Source organism: Enhydra lutris, unplaced genomic scaffold (assembly GCF_002288905.1).
Source record: "Enhydra lutris kenyoni isolate GAN:26980312 unplaced genomic scaffold, ASM228890v2 scaffoldscaffold26, whole genome shotgun sequence".
NCBI lineage: Eukaryota > Metazoa > Chordata > Mammalia > Carnivora > Mustelidae > Enhydra > Enhydra lutris.
The window spans coordinates 15,217,249-15,235,253 of record NW_019154110.1 but is presented as its reverse complement, the minus strand read 5'-3'; the positions used below and the strand labels follow the sequence as shown (position 1 = coordinate 15,235,253).

At 52.6% G+C, this 18,005-nt stretch overlaps 1 protein-coding gene across 5 annotated transcripts in view; it reads left to right on the top strand.

Moving 5' to 3' along the window:
- Nucleotides 1–18,005, top strand: part of LOC111151236 (musashi RNA binding protein 2) — a 385,145-nt gene that overhangs the window by 324,270 nt on the left and 42,870 nt on the right. For all 5 annotated transcript variants that reach the window (XM_022509070.1, XM_022509068.1, XM_022509069.1 and 2 more), the window contains 2 exons: nt 6,481–6,595; nt 14,943–15,017. In XM_022509070.1, coding sequence (XP_022364778.1) covers nt 6,481–6,595; nt 14,943–15,017 — 190 coding nt within the window. The remainder of the gene's footprint in view (nt 1–6,480; nt 6,596–14,942; nt 15,018–18,005) is intronic.

Below are 18,005 nucleotides of genomic sequence, written 5' to 3'. Positions count from 1 at the left end.
AGAGAGAACAGCAGGCAGGAGGGAGACCGGCATAGCCATGGGGAAGCAGCTGGGTGTGGTTTCTGGGCTGCCGCTAAGTCTTCCTGTTTGACCAGAGAGAGCTGGATAGCTGCAGGGCTCCAGGCAGGACTCCAGATCTTTACACAGTAGTGGCGGCTCCCTGGGAAGTGCTTGGGGCCTGTCAGCCAGAGGAGATGGACAGCTTGGGGCTTCAGAGGAGCAGTGTTGGCCTGGAATCTGCTGGAACTTGACTCGGGGGTTGGGGGAGCTGCAACTTGATTCAGAGGAGAAGCTGATCTTGAGGCAAGACTAGGTCAGGCCTCTGTCTTTCAGGAAGCTGTACAAAAGGACGGTGCCCACGTGGACACTCCCAGTCACCCCCCACACACGCATCCGCCAAGCACCCACCTGCCCAAAAGACCTGCCCTTTGTTCCCCTCCCGTCCGCCAGCTCGTCAGACCGGCTGGTCTCTCTGAACAGCAGTGAATTTTATTCTTTGAGAAGAGTCCGTCTCCCCCTGGAGGAGTAAATTGTGTCTAATGTGACCAGTTTGAGGTGAGAAGTGAAGCTGCAAACACTGGCCTCCAGGCCACACAGAGTTGCCTTGTCCTGGGTGGTAATCAAGGCCACGGGCACTGGGCTTGGGTTTCCCCAGACCGAGGCCAGGCTGGTTTCCCTCCTGGCCCCGGGGCCATGTACTGACTGGGGCTGTTATGTAGAAACCAGGGAAAAACAAAAACCTTTTTCACTTCCCAGACTTTGACCTGGTCCTCAAACTTCCAGTCTCTTCCAAAAGGTGCCTGGCAGGGAGCTTGCCTCAGCAAGGCCCGCAGGCCAATTGGGTGAGGGCAGCCACTCAGAGCAGCTGCAGGGAAGCTGTCCCCACAGAATGCCCTGAGCCTTCTCCAAAGGCCAATGCTGAGCCCTCCCCCGCCCCACCCAAGGAGAGGATGGGGCATGGGACGGGCTCCCCTGGCTTGGGTCATGGGGGTATCAGGCAGACCCGGCTTCAAACACAGCCGTAGCACACATGGCCTGGGCCTCCAGCAGCCAGTGTGGTGTCTGACATCCCTGGGCCTCAGCTTCCTGTTCTGGAAGATGGATTTCTACCTCTCAAGGACATCATGGGGTCCACTGACACAAGGCTGTGGAAGGTATGTTAGATAAAAGCATCCTATCTGCGTGTAAGAAAAATGTGTTTAGGAAACATGTACCACTGTGTATGCACCTTGCTATCAGAAGGTTCAGGAAAACGTGTCCACAGATACAGATACAGATACAGATGTAGACATACAGAATTGTGCTTTTTCCTATCCTTGCAACTCTCGCGCAAACGCAGAATCGTTTCTACATGAAGAGTTAGAAACGGAGCTCATTGCTGAATTGCTTTCGACCCTGATGGGCAGACGAGCCGCCTGCAGAGGGTCGGAAACCACACGCGCCAGCCCACGGCAGGCCTCGGAGTCATCGTCTGGAGGAACACGCTGCCGCCTGGACTGTCCTGTTGGGAAAGAGGGTTCGGTTGATCATTCTTCCTATGCTGTGTCTGTGCAGACAGCAAGGGAGCCGTCCCCTCTTCTGCAGGGCCAGGCTGCCAAGCAAAGCAGCATGTTAGGAGATTAAAAATCCCACCTACCTTTGGAGGCGGGATACATCCTTGGAATTCGGCCCCTGGTGTGGGGTTGCTTCGTGGCTTTGCCAGCCGTGAAACTTGGAACGGAGAGCTCGTCTTCCTAACGTGAGTGGTTGGTCAGTGCCTGGTCAGTCGATCTGAGACCTCTTACAAGCACAAATCCAAATGGAAATTCCTACAAAATCTCTTGGCCCACCAACCACATTGCCTTTTCCAGTCATCACTAGAAGCCATAGCCATGGTGAGGAGCGGCTGTTGGGGGTGGGGGGGTAGTTCTGAGCTGTTGAGAAGATTCAGGGACCAAGACTTGAAGCTATCCCTTCTTCAGAATCTGCCACCACCCTGGGCTGAGAAAGCACTTCGGGTGTAGGTGGTGGGGAGCCTACAGAACGGGGTTCTGTGGGGGCAGAGGTGAAACAGCTGGAACAGGAGGACTGGCCACACAGAGGCCCACTGCTTCTGTTGACCATGGGAAGCCAGGAAAGCCTCTCCAGGGCTGCCCCCAAAGGGAGCTCCCTGCCCGCCTGGTGCCCCATGGTGGAAACAGAACTCAGTGCCTGCTAGCCTGAGAACCCGGCCAGCCAGACGCCGCGGGGAGGAGGAGGGCCTCCCACTGTCCTGTCGGCTCGCCGCTCTTCACCCATCTCATGTGGTCGCTGCTCTCCGAAGCCGGTCCCAGCGATCTTCGCCTCCAACACCAAATCTAGGCTGACCCAGTGTAACCAGCAGAACGTGATGGAAACGGCAGCCTAACTCTCAAGCCTGGAGAATAAGCCTTGCAGCCTGTGCCTTGGTCTTGTGGAATTCTCAGGCTGGGACAGTCCCTGTCAGGATTCAGCCAGCATGGTGTGAGAGGAAGGAGTGCCCCGGAGAAGCCAAGAGCAGGCGCTTCCCGGTGGATGGTCCCAGCTGACCAGCCTTGGCTGCCCACTCTGTGTGAGAAAAAGGCACTCGAACCTCCAGCTGAGTCCAGCCTTTGTCTGGCTCCAGCTCCAGCCCCGGGCACCATCGAACTACAACTCTAGGAGCAACCGCAAGCAGGAGCCCCACTGGGCCCAGGCAGCTCCCAGAAGCACGAGAAGGAATGAGCCATTGTTGCTTGAGGCCACGACCTTTGGAAGTAGCCTGCTACACAGTGGGAGATACGTGGGACGTTGTGTGTGGTCACGTGCATTGAATGTGTGACTGGAGCTGGGCAAGCTTGGGCTGGTTCTCCTCCTTTGGGTTCTGACTCTAACTAGGGGTGTTCATGCTCCGTTCTCTAGCTTGCCTGGGGGCCTGGTGGGACGATAGTGGGGATGCGGGGGGTGACCCAAATGGGGTCTAACTCAAGAGGCTCCAGAGGCTGGCAAGCCCAGAAATGACAGGGGCCAGATTGACATGAGTACTTGCCTTCATGGTAGGGGAACAAGACGGTCAGAACCTGTTCTTTTCAACAGAATGAAAGCTCTCGAGGTGGAGGCTGGCCTTCTTACTTCTTACTATCTGCATCCCCCATGGCCTAGCACTTGCCAGGCACATGGAGTCCCTCAGCGTTGCTGGATCAGGAAGCCTGGGTCTGCTTGACCCTAGTGAGCACGGGCATCAGTCCATGCTCTGTACAGGTTGTCGCAAGGAACCCGGGACATAGACTTGATCCCTGCCCTGAGAGCTCACAGGCTGATGGAGGAGGCGGGGCTTCTGGTGGGGGTGGGGAGGGGGGAAGTGGTTTTCATGCTCAGCAGGCCCCTGACCCCTTGCAAGGACTCAGGATAGGAGCAGAGAATGGCTCTTCTCTTCCCCCGTTTTGTATGTTTTCAGAGGAGCTGGGGGCTGGCTGGGCAGGCCTCTTGGACCTGAGAGATCTTTCGGGAAGCCTTCAGTGCAGACCAGGCCAAGGCTCCCTGGTGCGGTGGCTACCTTTCCCTGTCACTCAAGTGCCCAGAACATGGGGATCCCCCCCCACCCCAAGAGTGCACGTGCCACAGCCCCTGGCCTCGGGGAGCACTCACAGTTGACATAGCGGGCAGCTGACAGGACCCGCACAGTGGATGCTGCCCAAAACAGCACAAGCGAAGACAGAACAGAATTAAACGGAGCTGCCAGCCCTGTTCAGTGAGAGGAAGAGTAGGTGGGTTTGTTTAAAATACTCCCATTACAGTCAGTTAACCTTTATGTTCCCTAAATGAAAACTGTATAAACCTGAAATTTGCGTTGATCAGGTTGCCTAGGAACAGGCGGCAGGTTTTCCTAAGACAATACAATAGATTGTCACCGATAGGGCCATTAGGAAGTGAGCTGGTTAGCAGTATTATTGTAGCCCCCGGTGCTGGCGTCGGGTACTGATCTGTCTGCTTCTGCAGAGCACGCCCATCCTCCCCGGCCCCGGCAGGCTCTCGCCAATGAGCTTCCTCTGCCTGCTTCTGAGTCCCGGGGTGGTGTCTAGGAGCAAACTGCCCCCCGCCCCCCGCCGGCTTATGAGAGAGATCTGAAAGATCTAATTCTGATGAATTTATTTCTTTCTCATAACCTTTCCCTACTACTGTTTGCAACAGTAATACTTAGAGCAGAAAACCTGGCAAATAAGTACCAGTAACAAAGTGCACCATGGAAATGAAAGAACAGAGTTACTCTAAAGCGACTTCGGTATGTCTTTTCAGTATGTTTCCCCTGTTTGATATGCATATACACGTGCTTATTTTCCACAGAGTCACAGTAGTTTACTTTTCTCCCCTTTACCTTTAGGGTGTTCGACCACCCTCGTTTGCCCAGGACCGAGGGTTTCCCAGCATCATTGCATCTTATTTTCAACTTGCTTTTCTGAAGCTTCACAGCAGCTTCCAGTAAGCTTGGGTGAACCAAACCTGGCTAACTAACTCCCTATTCTTGGATGCTTAGGGTATTTCCTTTAAAAAATAATAATAATAATAATCAATTGCTTCTCACCACAAGAGCCTTATCTGTATGTCCGTGCAGGATAAACTCCTGCAAGTAGCATTATTAGGTCAAACGATGTATGTTTGGATGGCTTTGGAACATTTGTCAGGTCACCCTCCCAAAAAATGTATGTGAAGTCCCACCCCTCCCCTTTCCCCATACTCACAGAGATTCTGACATCAGGAATCCTGTCGTCGTGGCCAGTCTGATAGGTGGCAGTATGTCTCGTTTGGGGATGTCATAGGTGACGTGTGATATGAAAGGTGTAAATGTCATTATTAGTTGTTTGTGAATTGCTTGTTCATGTCTCTCACCCATTTTCTTTCAGGGTGCTCATCTCTTCCTTTTTAACCTATAAAAACTTCGTGCCAAGCTTATCAGGCATAAATGTTGAGCCATATTTTCCATGTTTTTAAAGTATGTGTGGTTATTTAAAGAGCAAGAGTGAGTAATACTTGTTATCTGGTGTCTCTGAAGGAAGAGAAGTTAATATTTTAGGTAATTAAAGCTTCCCTCAAGCCTTAAGCACTAAGCCCCAGCATGGGGCTTGAACTCACAGCCCTGAGATCAAGACCTGAGCCGAGATCAAAAGTCGGCTGCTTAACTGAGTCACCCAGGTGCCCCTAACATTTTTTTTAGTTGCAGTATTTGGCATTAGAAGATCTGAGAGGTATGTACATCTCCAAAATGGAGAGTCCCATGTAGGTCCCTTTCAAACAAAGTATGAGGTAACAATTGAACTTCTTCCTTTCTCAGACACCCTGGGAACAGTTGTAATCTTCTGTGTGGTAGTGAGACCTTCGGCAGCTGTTGGGCTACGTGGAGTTTTGGCTCCTATACCATATGGCCCCTTTTAAATATGGGGACCTCATTCTTGCCCTTCCTCCCTCACTATCTGACTGTCACACTAACGCTTTTTGCCACCGTAAGCACCCTGCCCTGCCCCGCTGGGTCCCATTGCCATCAGCGATGGGGTGGGTTACCAGCTAACAGCGTGTGTTAGGTTTATCTGTAAACTAAAAGCAAGTAAGCACCGAGCAGGGGGCTGAGACACGCTCCTGAGAATGACGTAGGCCCTTCTGAGAGCAACAGTTTCATTTCCTTCTTGGAGTTTGTATTGTATACCATTAAGGCTGGGAAGTAAGTGACTTTTGGGTTGTGTGAGTGGAATGGGATTAAGAAATTCAGGAGGCAGGAGGGAATCAGGAAAGATTAGCAACCACTTGAAGATGTGGCTGCAGAATGAGAAGCCACTAATCCAGATGGACAGAAGTGGTGTGGAACGTTCCTTCTTCTCTCCGGAGCGTGCCAGGGCGGCTTTGAGGGAGCTGGGGGCGTCGGCGACCTAGCAATTTGAGAAAACTCCGGCTTCCAGGCCTGTCCCTGCTGGGCTGTGGCTTACAGCACAGGACACAAGCCTTCAGATGTTCAGTTTCGTCATCTGTGAAATGGAGCTAAAAGTAACCGGCCTGTTTAATATGAAACTTAATCAGGTGGCCCGATAGGAAGAGTCCGGGCCCACAGGCATTTGTAAACCTGTAAGGGGCCAAACGAGCAGGAGGGGGTATTACTACTGCTGTTGGTTTTCTTCACAGACCCACGCAGCGGCCCCATGTGCCTTTTCACCTCCCGGGCCTTCTGCACACGCTCCAGGCTGAGCTCCCGACCCAAGCACGCGTGTCTCCAGCCCACGTCCTTGTCACCCCTCAAAACCCAATTTCATCCTTGTTGGTTTTTCCAAAGCAGGATTTGCAACAAGTGGCGTGTTTTCTTAAATATTTGTTTTGCAGGCCATTTGCTTGGCTTGGCTGTTTTTACAGTGAATAAGGAGCGAGGCTAAAAATACCTTCGCGGGTAACCAGATCCGTTCTGCCTTTGACATTTACGTGGCATTCATTTGCATCTCATTTGTTCGCCTTTCTGTTGAACAGGTAGAATGTAAGAAAGCTCAGCCTAAGGAAGTCATGTTCCCACCGGGGACAAGAGGCCGGGCCCGGGGACTGCCTTACACCATGGATGCGTTCATGCTTGGCATGGGAATGCTAGGTGAGTCTTGGGCAGGGGTCCCTGGGGACACCTCAGAGCCACCATGCGCTGGGGGCTCCGGAGGCCTGGGCACCCAACTAGGTCACGTACCAGTTGGGCAAACTGCCTTTCTGCATCTCAGATGATAAACCCCTTTGCAAGGTAGTTGTGACCATTACAGAGATAGGTCGATTGATAGATAATCGTCTTGTCCCATGCCTGGCACATGGGGGTACATGATATTATTTTCTCTCCTTTCCACTCCCTTCTTCAAAAGGAGAAAAAGGCAGCCCCCTGCCTCACGCCTCTCTACTGACAGGGTGTTCCCAAAGACCCAAGGACTCCTGGCTGGCTTCCTGTGGGCCGAAGCTACATTTTCTAAAACTTGGAAGAGGAGAAGTGATGAGGGTGGGCTATAATCCTGTCTATTTAAATGATTAACATTTTTCTCTTGGGATATCAGAATTTGCATTTAAATGGATGTTTTAAATGGCCTGTTTTACTCTTTATTTGCTAAAAAAAAAAAAAAAAAAAAAGATGAAAGACAAAGTGTGTTTGTTCTGACGAAAAATGATCTCTCCTGGCTTTTAGAGAAATTAAGTTGCATATTATGCCCCTTCCTTAAAGGTATCTCTGTCCGTCCTGCGTAGATAATTGAAAATCTTGCCACTGAAATGGCATGAAAAATGAAGAAAGCAGAGAAGAGGCGTAATGGTGTGGGTCGCAACAATAATTAGAAATTTCAAGGCAAGAGAGCGGCATTTTAGTGCGAGTTATTGTGTGTCGGGAAAATACTAATTAAATGGGATAAATGGTAGTTAATGGTAAAATTCCATTCAGGCCCATGACCTGTCTGGTTTTAATGGATTTTCATTCTGTTTGGCTATGAGTCCCCCTTCTATATTGTTTGATCAGCTCTTTATGTAAAGATTCACAGCTCTTTAAATCATTCCCGGCTCCATTTGAAATGTATGAAACTTTTCTTGGTGTTACACATTCATAGAAAGCATTGTATCTATTTTGTCTCAGCAAATAACAAGGGCCCGTAAAGTTAGTTGGAGGAACTTTGAGAGACAGAAAGAGATGCCAGGAGAATCCTAAAAGTGGCAGAAATATTACTTCCTCTTGAATTCATGTTTTCGGCTTAATTGAGTTTCGTGGGAAATTCCTGTTTACTTCTTCCAGGATTGGCCAAATGATTCTAAGGCTGATCTGAAAGCAGAGACACATGAGAATAGATAAGAAAATGTTTTCAAAAGAAAAATGAGAAAAGACTAGTTGGACCAAATAGAACACGGCACAAAGCTACAGTAGTGAAACAGTGTGGTATATAGGATTGCCCCGTTGAGAGGGAAAGGGAGAGATCTGAAACTAAATGTAAGAGTGTAATCATTGTAAAGAAGTTACTTCTAAAAATCAGTTGGAGGGGGCGCCTGAGGGGCACAGTCAGTTAAGTGTCCAGCTCTTAATTTCGGCTCAGGTCACCATCTCAGGGTCGTGAGATCGAGCCCCACATCAGGCCCTGTACAGAGCGCAGAGCCTGCTATGAAGATTCTCTCTCTCTCCCTATTCCTCTGCCCGCTCCCCCCACCCCTGCTCACACTCTCTCTAATAAAACTAAATAAATAGATAAAAATCATGGGCATTAGCTCCTAATTGACTGTGAGACACTTGTCTACCTCTTGCTTAAAAAGTAATTTTTGTGTGGCCTTACCCTACATTGTATACCAAAAGAAGGTCCAAATACAGTAATAGTTTTAAATTTTAAAATCAACTCTTAAAGAGTTGCCTCCTACTGGTTTTTGGAGCCTTGAATTTTCAACAGTGAGTATAAAGGCCCTAGGACATAAGACGGGAAACTTTTTCGGATCAGATCTTCAGGAAGTGCCCTTTGCCTTACTGAGTCTGACTTGCTGCCCTCGGCTGCTGGGAAGAATGACCTGTTTCCTTCAGGGGGAAGCAGAGATGTGCAGGGAAGCCTTTCATGCCACTGACCAGAGAGCAAGGGTGCAGTGGTTCTGTTTGCCCCCAGCTGCAGTCCGGGGCTGGGGGCCCGCATCTCTCCAGAACCCTCAGCTCAGATCCCTGGCCAGAGGGCACCCAGTGGTTTCATAACGGGAGCCAAGGCAGGGAGGCTGTGTTGAATACAGGAGGTGCTCACCGGCAGTCGGCTTTGAGCGCCTGGTGCATGCCTCCACCCCAGCCCCGTGCTGGCGCTGGGAGACTGTGCTTGACAAGGTGGATGTGGTCCCTGCCCTCTGAAGCTTGTGGTCTAGTGAGCATGACAACAGTTAATGGCTAATTCTACAGTTAGTTAGTCGTGATAGAGTCAGGGGGTGCTTTAAGAGCACATCATGAAGAGTGGAAATTAGGCTGAGGAATCAGGAATACCTCCCTGAGGAGGTGACATGTTCACCGTGTTAAGAAGGATGAGCAAGCTCAGGGTGATCCAGACAGGACTAGCCTTGGAAGGTGAGGCTCCTGAATGGGGAGCCCCAAAAGCCCAGTGGCCTGGCTGAAGGGTGTGTGTGAGGAGTGCTGGGCTCAGAGTCTCCAGGATGGGCTCTGACCCCAGCTGATAGTAGGCAAACCCACGTGGTCCACGTGCTTCTCCTTCGCTAGGGTGGGATGGCCTGACACATCCCCATAAGTCACCTGGTTCACCCGCTCCGTGATCCGTATCCATCCTGGAATCGCCACCATCACCCATCGCCTGTCCATATCATCACCACGATCGTCATCAGCCACATCAGCCACAGTTTCATCAAAGCCGAGTTTGATGAACTCCGCCCAGGCAGAAAAACATTTGTTAAAAGTTCATGAATGAAATAGTTCTCATGCTATAAATGTTTGTTGTCAGAAGGGCAGAAAAGTGTCTAACACTTGGACAGGTGTTTAGAAGTGAGACTATACACCATTAAAGCTGCTCCGTCCATGCCCTCAACAGGTGTTTCCTGAGCACCTACTGAGGGCCAGGCACTGTCCTTGGTGCTGAGGCTGCAGCAGACTGTGAGGTCCCTGATCTCAGGGAGCCGACGTTCTACCGAGATGGCAGATACGCTGCTCTGTAAAGGACTTGGAAACTGTGAAACTTGCTTTTAACTATCCCTTAAGATTTTCTCCACACTGACAAGCGGAGAGGGACCCAATCATGTTTGTTTGCTGTCTCTTGGTATGGCTGCATCTGTCCTTGGGAGGAAACCTACAGCGGTTTTGGTTTTAGCTTCTACAACCTTTGAGAGAGTCATAGAATAATCAGCCCAATGGGAATTCCTTGAAAAGAATGTGGGAGAGAAGAGGAAGGGTCCTCCTCAGACCAGTTCTCCCTGCCTTCGAGCTGGACAGAATGAAAATCAACGAAGACCCTTGGAAAGATCTTTCGGCGGTCCTTCCGACTTGGTTCTGCTGTCTCATGGTGGCCAAGAGGTGCCCATGGCGACCCAGCCCAGTGCCCTAGACTCTCCAGTTTTTCTTCATGGAAGTGGACTTAATAAAAGCAAACATGATTATTGTTGGTACATTTTATTCCCTTTGGCCTACTCTGCCCTCAGCCACATAAGCCTACTGCCTCTAACTGTCTTGACCTCGCTGGGCACACACTACTGAACGTGGTTGATAACCGCTGGGAGAGGAGTACCTCATTGCTGGGGCTTTGAAGGATAGCTTCACCCTCCAGGCCCAGAAATGGTGGGACTATATAGACTCAGCTGAAGAAAGCTTGAGGCCTCCTTGACAGTGCTCCTACTGAGAAGTCCCCGTGAAGTCTCGACACAGTGTTCCCCGACACTAAGCCCCTCGGAAATGAAAGCAATTTTTTTTTTTTTTTTTTAAACCAGCATCTAGAAAAGATGAGCTATCATCTGCTGGCACGCACTAACAGGTCAAAAGGAAACTGGCTGGAACGTAGAGCTGCGTGTCTAGATTTATTCATAATTTCCACTGGGATTTGTCTTTCCCCAAAATGTCTGTTGAGGTCATTCCCAAGGAGGTCTCCATTTGTTCAGCTGTTTCCTGGTGGACAGAGGAAGCTCGAAATTCAGTTCTTCGGTTTCCTTCTAGAATAACACAGTGCCCCCAGAACTTTCTGTGGTTGGTGGAGGGGCCTCTGTCTGCACTGCGCAAGATGGTAGCCACTAGCCAATGTGGCTACTGAGCATTTAAGATATGGTTCGTACCACTGAAGAGCTGGGGTTTTTCATCATAGTTTAGACTTAAATTTAAACTGGGCAGCGTAGGCCTCAAGATGCATTTATGCATCGGGATGGCTTTTGGGGTCTGAGCGTCTGGGTAGACTTTGGCCTTTGCATGTCGGCCTGGGAAGGGCTCTGGGCACCAGGTGTTGCATCTGGATTCATCCCGCGTGGAACCAAGCATGGCGCCCCAGGCAGTGCTCTGCGTGCCACGTGGCGTGTATGTCACACTCCGGCCGGCCCCTGGATAAACAACCCTCATCTCCTGTCCTTTCAAGTCGGGGGCCTGGTGGGAGCAGTTTTCCATGACTAAGTAGCTGAGTCACCGAGCCCGGGCGAGGATGAGTCATGTGCCCATCTAGAATGCAAACATCTTCCAGCGTTAGAGCCAACAGCATCTTCCAGAGTTGGAGAAAGATCGAGAACCACAATTCCGAGAACGCAGCTAGCCTCCCCAAAAGGGGGCCCTGAAATGATCTGCCTGGCAAATTCGAATCATTGTTAATTTCTCGGTTTTTCTTTTTTTTTTTTCTTTTTTTTCTTTTTTTTCCCCCCCAGTGGAAAGCCTGTGTGCAAGAACGGTGGCCATCCAGGAGCAAGCTTAGTTTTTCCTTCAGTGACAAGAGATAATTACTGTGAGATTGATCAGGCTTCCAGAGTACTGGAGCCCATAAATTGGTCAGTGGCCGGTGTGGGAGGGGCCCAGCTGCTAATGGAAGCAGTGGCTGGGTCATCCCGCTGTTATAGGGCTTGATGGAGCCTCCACGTAGGTCTGCCGTAATGTGCTATTGACATGCGGCGGCCAATTTCCCCATGTGGCTGGGGCTGGGAGCCGTTGGAGCAGAGCTGAGCTGCACAGCAATACATGAAGAGGAAAATTGAAATAATGTTGTATTATAAATTTATGATTTCATCTGCCTGACCCGGAGGATGTGCGTGATGGGGGCTGGAGATCAGATCCCCCGCTCTGGCAGAAGCCAAATTCTCGTCTGGGTTGTGCTGGAGACCATATTGACATGTCTAGGAAGATTGGGGTGAGGCCCCCAAATCGGGGTGAACTCAACCGTGCTTGCCTCCCTTCTTGTCGAAGACTGTCACATGTGCCAGGAAGAAGGCAGCTAGGAAATGGTCCTGGGGGCCCCAATCGTCAGGGAGGCTGGGCGTCCTACCCCACTCCGCCCCACCTGCCTACCTGCCCAGAGATAGGCTTGAAGGTGACATGTGGGCCTACACGTCTGCTATCAGATTAAAACATTTCAGACCCCTAGTGCTGAAGTTACAAGCAAAGGAGTCATTTTTCACCAGGAAAGGCCCTAGGCAGTGGTGATTTGGCTGTTTGCATATAATCCGTTTATCGATATTGTTGAAATAATGGTTTAAGAAATCTAGTCATGAAAGATCTGATTTGAGAGCAGGTGATTAATTCAGAGGAGAACTGAGCTGGCCAGCCATGAAATAAATACCAGGGAAGAAGCCAGTGTGCGTGTGTCCCTGTAAGGCCTCTTGAGCTCCCGCTTCCTCTCCATCCCTCTGTCCCTTTGTTCCCCGACCGGGGGCCAGAGCCGAGCGTCACACTTGGATAGCCTGCTCCTCGTTGGTCAGGGCAAAGCCGTGTGGTCATCCCACTTGTCTGGGTGACCCTCTGCCAGGGAGACACCAGGCCCCACGAGATGGGTGCCCTGAGAGGGAGTAGGCGCAGGGCCTTTTTGAGGTGGAAACGGGTCAGTCGGCCAGTGAGTCGTGACTGCACGTTCGGAAAGGCTCTGGCTAAACGGGAAGGGAAGGGAAGCACGAGGGGGCCCCAGTCGAGAATGCTGCAAGGGACCCGTAGAGCTTTGTACAGATGGCAAGACTCAAGGTGTCAGAGGACCTTGGGCCAGAGGCAAACCTGGACCCCAAGTCTCCTGATGCCCACAAGAGCAATTCTTTCTTCTGGGTCCAATGACAGACCCACTGGTCAAGTGGAGGCCAAGACACCAACGCGCATGGGCAAGTGAGGAAAGGTGGGTCCCATCTCTGGGCCTCCGAGGCATAAAGGCTCCGTGAACAGGAAGACCTGCCAGCTCGAACGCACAGAGCTGGAGAATACCCAGGTCGGAACTGCAGGGATGGTCCTGTTCCTTTAGCCCTCACCGCACATCAGAAGGTGCTTGTGACGTACCCCCTGTGCACTCAGGACGCGGATGATGAGACCCCCACGCCCGTATCTGGGGGTGTGTCAGTGGTTATCTCGAGCTGCAGAGACACAGGTGGAGAGCTGTCACTGCTGCCCTCGTGGCTGAAGGGCAGGAAGACTCTTACAGAACTACCCCGCCCCCACCACATCAAAGCTACTTTCTACCAGCCTCTTGATGGCAGGCCCCGGAAACTCTGGCCTCTGTAAGCCGAAAAGGAGAGGATTGGCAGAGGCTCGTCAGCTCACAGAATTGCCAGGAAGGCTGGAGAATAGGCAGTAACTGGGTGGTCAGCCACAGCCGGGACCCAGGGACAACCCAGGAATGACCTGGTCGGGGTCGGGGCATCCGCTGTTGCCGCCACTGGGTGCTGGGCTCACGCCAAAGGCACCAGAATAAATTCCGAATCACTGTGTCCTCCTCTGCCCCACTCTCTTCAGAAATGGATCCAAGGAAGACTTCCTTGGGCCAAACCCAGGTTCACAACTTGCTTCCCAGCTGCCTGGCTTAGAGAGAGCAGGAAGGGGCCCTCTTCTGCTTCCACGATGAGAGGCAGGCCTCTCTCTGAGACCCAAACTCAGAAAAGGGGTTTAGGTACTGAGCAGCCAAAAAACAAAAGTCAAAGTCCAAGCCAAAGTCAGGCTGTTGGGGGTGGTTGGGTGGTTGGTGGTGGTGGTGGTGGCGGGAGATCAGCCATGGGGGTGTGTGAGAAGCAGGAATGGACTGGGATTCCCACACATCGAGCGGATGGAGGCAGCATGAGCCTGCTGGGATGGGAGCAGAGGGGGACCGTGGGTCTCTTATGACTGGCGGAATCGGTCCAAGAGGGCTACACACCAGCCTTCTCTGTCGCCTGAGCCAAGAGGCAGGGACATAAATGGTGAAACAGCCTGAGTGAGCACAGTGGAGGGTTGAGAGCTTGCTGGGGCTTTCATACTAGCTTACAGAGGGCCGCACCGGCCGCAGAACATGCCAGCAGTGTCCTCACACCCAACCCAGCAGCTCTTTCCACAGGCAGTCTGTAGTGCAGGGATCGTGCCCCCCCCCAACCCCCAGTTATCTGCTGAGATCATGTGGAAAACATGCTCGCCATGATGCACCCGTTAGTTACAACATGTGGTGTGAAGCTTCTGGGTTTGGGCCGTGTTTCCTGGAGCACATTTTTTTTTTTTTTTTCAAGATTTTTTATTTATTTATTTGACGCAGAGAGACAGATCACAAGTAGGCAGAGAGGCAGGCAGAGAGAGAGGGTGAAGCAGGCTCCCCGCTGAGCAGAGAGCCCGATGTGGGGCTCAATCCCAGGACCCTGAGATTATGACCCAAGCCGAAGGCAGAGGCTTTAACCCACTGAGCCATCCAGGTGCCCCCCTGGAGCACACTTTAACAAAATAGTCCCTCATGGTTTCTGGGGGTGGCTGGGGGGTGGGTGGAACCTGGGGACAGTGTGGGCACTCTTGAGTATCTGTGCTTGGACACAGGCCCCTGGGGCCATGCCTTCCCTGGGCCATGGCTCATTGAGCCCAGTGGTTTTCTAGAAGCACCGGGTCAGCCCCGAAACTCTGACCCCCGAGTGCTCCCGCTTTGTCTGGTGCTGGCCCCACTCTCTGCTGCCTTGGGAAGAGGCATTACAAGGACTTTAATCTCCTACTGTCAATAGCTTTACGGTAAAGTACACTCAGGGTTAGCTCTCCAAATGTCAGAGCCAGGCGCAGGCCCTCTGTTTGGTACTAATGTGTGGCATTTACTCTGCAGGTTCCAGAAGGTGCGTGGGTTTGGGAGGTCTCTCTGCCCAAATACAGGTTAATTACCAGCACGCTGACAGCAGTGCCCCCAGCCACAGTAGAGAGGGGCCCCGAGGCCTGGGTAAAGACCCTCATGGGAGGCAAATCGTTTTGTGCAGTAAAATGACCCAGGCTTGTCCTCATTTCTGCCCTCCCTGGGATTTCACCCCAGGCCTGAGGCAGCTGTACTAATGCCCCTGTGATCTTTCTCTCTGTGTTCAAGGCTACCCCAACTTTGTGGCGACCTACGGCCGCGGCTACCCTGGATTTGCTCCTAGCTATGGCTATCAGTTCCCAGGTGAGTGTCTGTGTCTCCTGGGGCTTTGGAAGCACGGGAGATGGGAGGGGAGGCAGGAGGACCCCTAAAGAGAACACATCTCGTACACGTGTCCATCCAGGGAATAACCTGTAGGTGCTGAAGTTCAAGTGCACTGAACTCTGGGGACAAGTGCGGCTCAGTGTCTGATGAGTCAGAATACTGCCTCCGTGCTGGGTATTTGAGAATAGCAGCTTTCTGGGGGTGGCCTGGAGGGAAGGAGCTGAGTCAGGAGCCCTCCCTCTGCCCACCCTTCTTGGTCTGGAGCCTGTTACCAGTTCTCTCGCTGGACTAGACTCTTACCCTCTGTCTCTCTCATCTCCCCCTCCCTCCTTCCTTCCTTCCCCTCCTCCAGCTCTGCCTGGTGGCCTTGGCTTTGAGCCCTTCTGTGTGTAGCTGTGGTGTGCTGTTGGGGTTTGGGTTAACTGTCCTGGGTGGGGGATGTAGATTCACCCTCCCCCGCGTGCAGGCGTCAGACGCTCGAGGCAGAGCCTATGATAGTGCCCGTTCACATGCCCAGGCGGCCACAACTCCCGTGTAGCCAGACCCAGAGGCCTTGGAGGCCCGGGGAGCATAGGCATGGCCCTTAGAGGCCTGTGTCCTGAAGCCAGGGAGGAGGACTGAGGGGAGCACATGATGATCTACCCCAGCATTTGCACATCTCTGCCGGAGTGTTGGGGTGGAGGAGGATGTTGTAGAGGAGGTCAGGAAGCGTTGGGGGCATTCAGGGCCTCGCCCTGTCCGGGACAGATCATCCATCGGCGATGGAAGCCCCAGGCCCTTGCCCGTGGCTGCAGCCGGTCCCCTGCCATCTCTGGGGCTCATCACTGTCTTCTGGAAACAACTTGTTCTGGAAACAAGGGGTTTGGGCAGGACAGCCCCTGGGGTGTGTGTACCTTTCCTACTTGGAGGGGAGAGGGAGGGGAGGCGGATACGGCAGCAGCAGTTCTGGCTGGAGCAGTGCGAGTGGGGGAGACTTCCCCATGAGCCTGTCCCCTGGGGCCAGCATCTCCACGAGGGCGGGGGGTGGGGGGCGCGATGGCGGCCTCTACAGCAGCTGGCTGCTTTGGGGAAGCTGCGGGCCTCTCACTACGAACAGAGAAGTCTGCTCCTCCATTAGATTTTCCCATCTACAGATGGGGACCCTGTTCCCAGGCTCATTAGCAGCAAGAAGCAGGTCTACGATTTAGACCCAGGTGGTCTGGCTCTTAGTTGCCACATTGCTTTCTCTCTCTGGCGTCCGTCTGTCCGGTAGGATCCCGCTAACCACACAGAGCTACTCTAATTTAGATTTAAGTTAAAATGAAGTAAAGCGGAAATTCCCGTTTCTCTGTCATACCAGCCACGCTTCACTTACCCAGTGGCCATACGTGGCTAGTGGCTGCTGTTAGCACAGCCTGTAGAACATTTTCTGTGAAAGTTCTGTTGGATGGCACCATTCTGGAGCACAAAGAAAGAGGTTGGGGGAGGTGTGCGTGGTCCACACTCCTATACACATGCATACACACTGTCCCTCCCAGGCAGACCTGGCATATCATCCCTAGTCATTTCTTGCCCACCTTCCGGAAACTGGTGGCAGTTTCAAGAAAGCCTTTCATCTCCTTCCCTCCCCGGGCTTCCTCACCAGGGTTCAGGAAGACATAGAGGCTCCCATCCTGGCTCGCTGAGAGTGTCTTGCCACTCTGCACACCTGGCGGAGCTTGCCTCCCTTCACAGTCAGGTTGCCATTTCCCCCTTGGTGCAGTACTAGTCCCAGGCAGGGAGAGCTGGGGGATCCTGATGTGGAATAATTTGGGGGGTGACAAAGTGGATCCCATGCTAAGCTGTGTCTCAGGGATCTGTGTCCTTGGATCTGTCCTCAGCAGACATATATGCAAGACAGAGATGCAAGAGTGACCAACCAAGGCTGGGTAGGATGAGATAGAGCCTCCCAGCTGTGCCCAGACCGTCACCATAAGCCAAGGCTTTAGGACCAGGGCAAGGGTATGAGGGAGCTGGTGCGGGCTAGGAACGACCATGTCCAGGGCCTGTGTGTCATGGTCCCTAGCTCCTGCGGCTTAATGTAGTCGGCTGGATTTGCTTAGGGCAGGAATGGGACATTAAAATGTCTCGACAGGGGCTCCCTGACCCATGGAACGTAGCTGTTCTCTCCTCCCCCGGCCATCAGATTCTCCATTCTCCATCCTTCCACTTCTTACCCTGGAGGTCTCTTGGGTGTCCTCACTGATGGCCACAAAGAGGCTGTCAGTGGTCACAAGAGTGAGGCCACGTGCTGTTAGGGAGGGGCGGCATGTGGAGTCTGCCCCTCCATCCAGGCCGGGAGGGGGGTGGCCCAGAGGCTGGACCCGGCTGCCATTCTGTCCACTGTCCCCAAGCAGCCTCGGTAGTCCCCGATGGTGTTCCACTCCAGAGCTCATGACGCGGTGGCTCCCCTCAAAAATGAAACTTGACTCTGCCTGGAGCCTCCAGCCCAGCACGGGGTCTCTGAGTCAGGAGTTTTGGAACATTCTAACATCCTTCTCCTGTCCCGTGCCAATAAGGAGTGTCTTAGACGGTCTGGTGAGGAGGAGGTTGGGGTGCAGTGGGATGGCCCGGAGGAGGATGGCTCAAATCTGCCCCCTGCTCACCCTGTCCGCTTGACTCCATTGACTTCTCCCGCACCCTGAGGTCCTGTGAGCCGGTGACATCAGCGCAGCTGTCACCAGCAAACTGCCCTGAGCTTTCTGCTTTGTGATCTTTCTCTTCCGTGTCCTCACCACGTACCCTCACCCACGTCCCACCTCCAGTCTCTCACAGTGTATGTGGACGCCACACCACCCCCCCAGCCTCTCCGTGGTCCCATCCTAGTGGGGCAGCATGAGTGTGAGCCAGGAGGAGTGACAGGATGCCCAGGCCCCCGAGAGCTGCTTAGGTCCTTCATCCTGTGGGTGTTCACTCACAGACCATGTCCCCAGTGTCCCCCATCAGGAC